Raw genomic sequence first — 1520 nt, forward strand, 5'->3', positions numbered from 1 at the left:
TTAAAATGATTTATTTCACTTTCAGAACTTCCGTTTGTTTCTATTGTATAAACTAGTTGTCGTCTGCTTTGGCAGACGATTACTTGTTTTACTAGTTTTCTCAGAAACGAAGCTACTTCATATTTTCAAAAGTCATTTGTCTTTCTCTGTCTATTTTCACAGGTTGCCAGCATTTCAGTCAGATGTTGTGGAGAAGTACAACGGAGTTTGGTGTGGGGCTTGCTAAAATGAAGAAAAAGGACCAATATGTTGTAGTTATACAGTACCGTCCTCCTGGTAACAACAATTTACCAGGAGAATTTCGAAAAAACATACCACCGCCTAAATAACTCTGGGTGTGTTTGTGTGTATGTATGTGTGAGTGAGTGAGTGAGTGAGTGAGTGAGTGAGTAAGAGTGTGTGCGTGTGTGTGTGTGAGAGAGAGATAGAGATAGAGAGAGAGACATATAGTCAGACAGTCAGACAGTCAGATAAAGAGAAATAAGCGTGTGTTTATGCGTGAAACGGTATTTGTGAATATACGTATAAGTGTGTGAGTGTTTAAAGTTTTTTTTTTACCCCATAAATATAAATATATGCCTATGTGTGTATATACACGTACGTATAAGGGATTGACAGAATTAGTAAAGAGCCGGACAAAATATATTGCAATGTTTGGTTTTGTCTCTTTACAATCTAAGTTCAAATCCCATCGAAGTCTCTACTTTGCCTTTTACCCCCTTGAGGGCCCCTACAATAAAGTACAAGTCAAATAAACGAGCCATTTTATCGTCTGTCATTTTCTACCAAAGTTTGTGGCCTTATGCCTAAGCTCTCTATCTGTCTCTGTCTGTCAGTCTGTCTCCTTTCATTCTTTCTTTATTTCTTTCTTTCTTTCTTTCTTTTTTCTTTCTTTCTTTCTCTCTCTCTCTTTCTCTCTCTCTCCACACACACTCACATACACAAACGCATATACATATATATATGTGTATGTATGTATGTATGTATGTATGTATGTATGTATGTATGAATGAATGTATGTATGTATCAGTGTGTGTGTGTGTGTGCGTGTGTGTACATATATATATGCATGTATGTATGTATGTATGTATAACGAATTAAAAGCAGCGCTAGTGGTGTAAACATTATTGATCACACTTATTCAATATATGTATTTTTAAATCATATATATATATATATATATATATATACATACATGCATACATACATGCATACATATATATACACAGACAGATAAATACACACGCACACACATGCACACACATACATATTTGCATGCGTGTGTCACATCTGAATGCCTTTTAATGAAAGATAAAATAAATTTTTTTTAAATTTTGCTTTAACAACTTTGCTACTGGTCTACCGATATTTCATGTGAATTACACTGGTTTACGTTTTACAATAAAACAGACTTTATGCAGCTTTAACAGGTTTTTGAAATAATCTACAATTGATTAAGTATTATTGATTTTTCAGAGATCAAAAGTATAACATAGGTTATCCGTCCTATAATGTGTGTG

At 33.9% G+C, this 1520-nt stretch overlaps 1 protein-coding gene across 1 annotated transcript in view; it reads left to right on the forward strand.

Moving 5' to 3' along the window:
• The window catches only part of LOC106877431 (Golgi-associated plant pathogenesis-related protein 1), a 132176-nt gene extending 131420 nt beyond the window's left edge, over positions 1–756 (forward strand). Inside the window, exon 6 of the mRNA XM_052975382.1 lies at positions 163–756. Within this exon, the coding sequence (XP_052831342.1) occupies positions 163–329 (167 nt within the window). The 3' untranslated portion in view covers positions 330–756. The remainder of the gene's footprint in view (positions 1–162) is intronic.
• The last annotated feature ends 764 nt before the right edge of the window (positions 757–1520 follow it).

The sequence above is a fragment of the Octopus bimaculoides genome, chromosome 21 (assembly GCF_001194135.2).
Source record: "Octopus bimaculoides isolate UCB-OBI-ISO-001 chromosome 21, ASM119413v2, whole genome shotgun sequence".
NCBI lineage: Eukaryota > Metazoa > Mollusca > Cephalopoda > Octopoda > Octopodidae > Octopus > Octopus bimaculoides.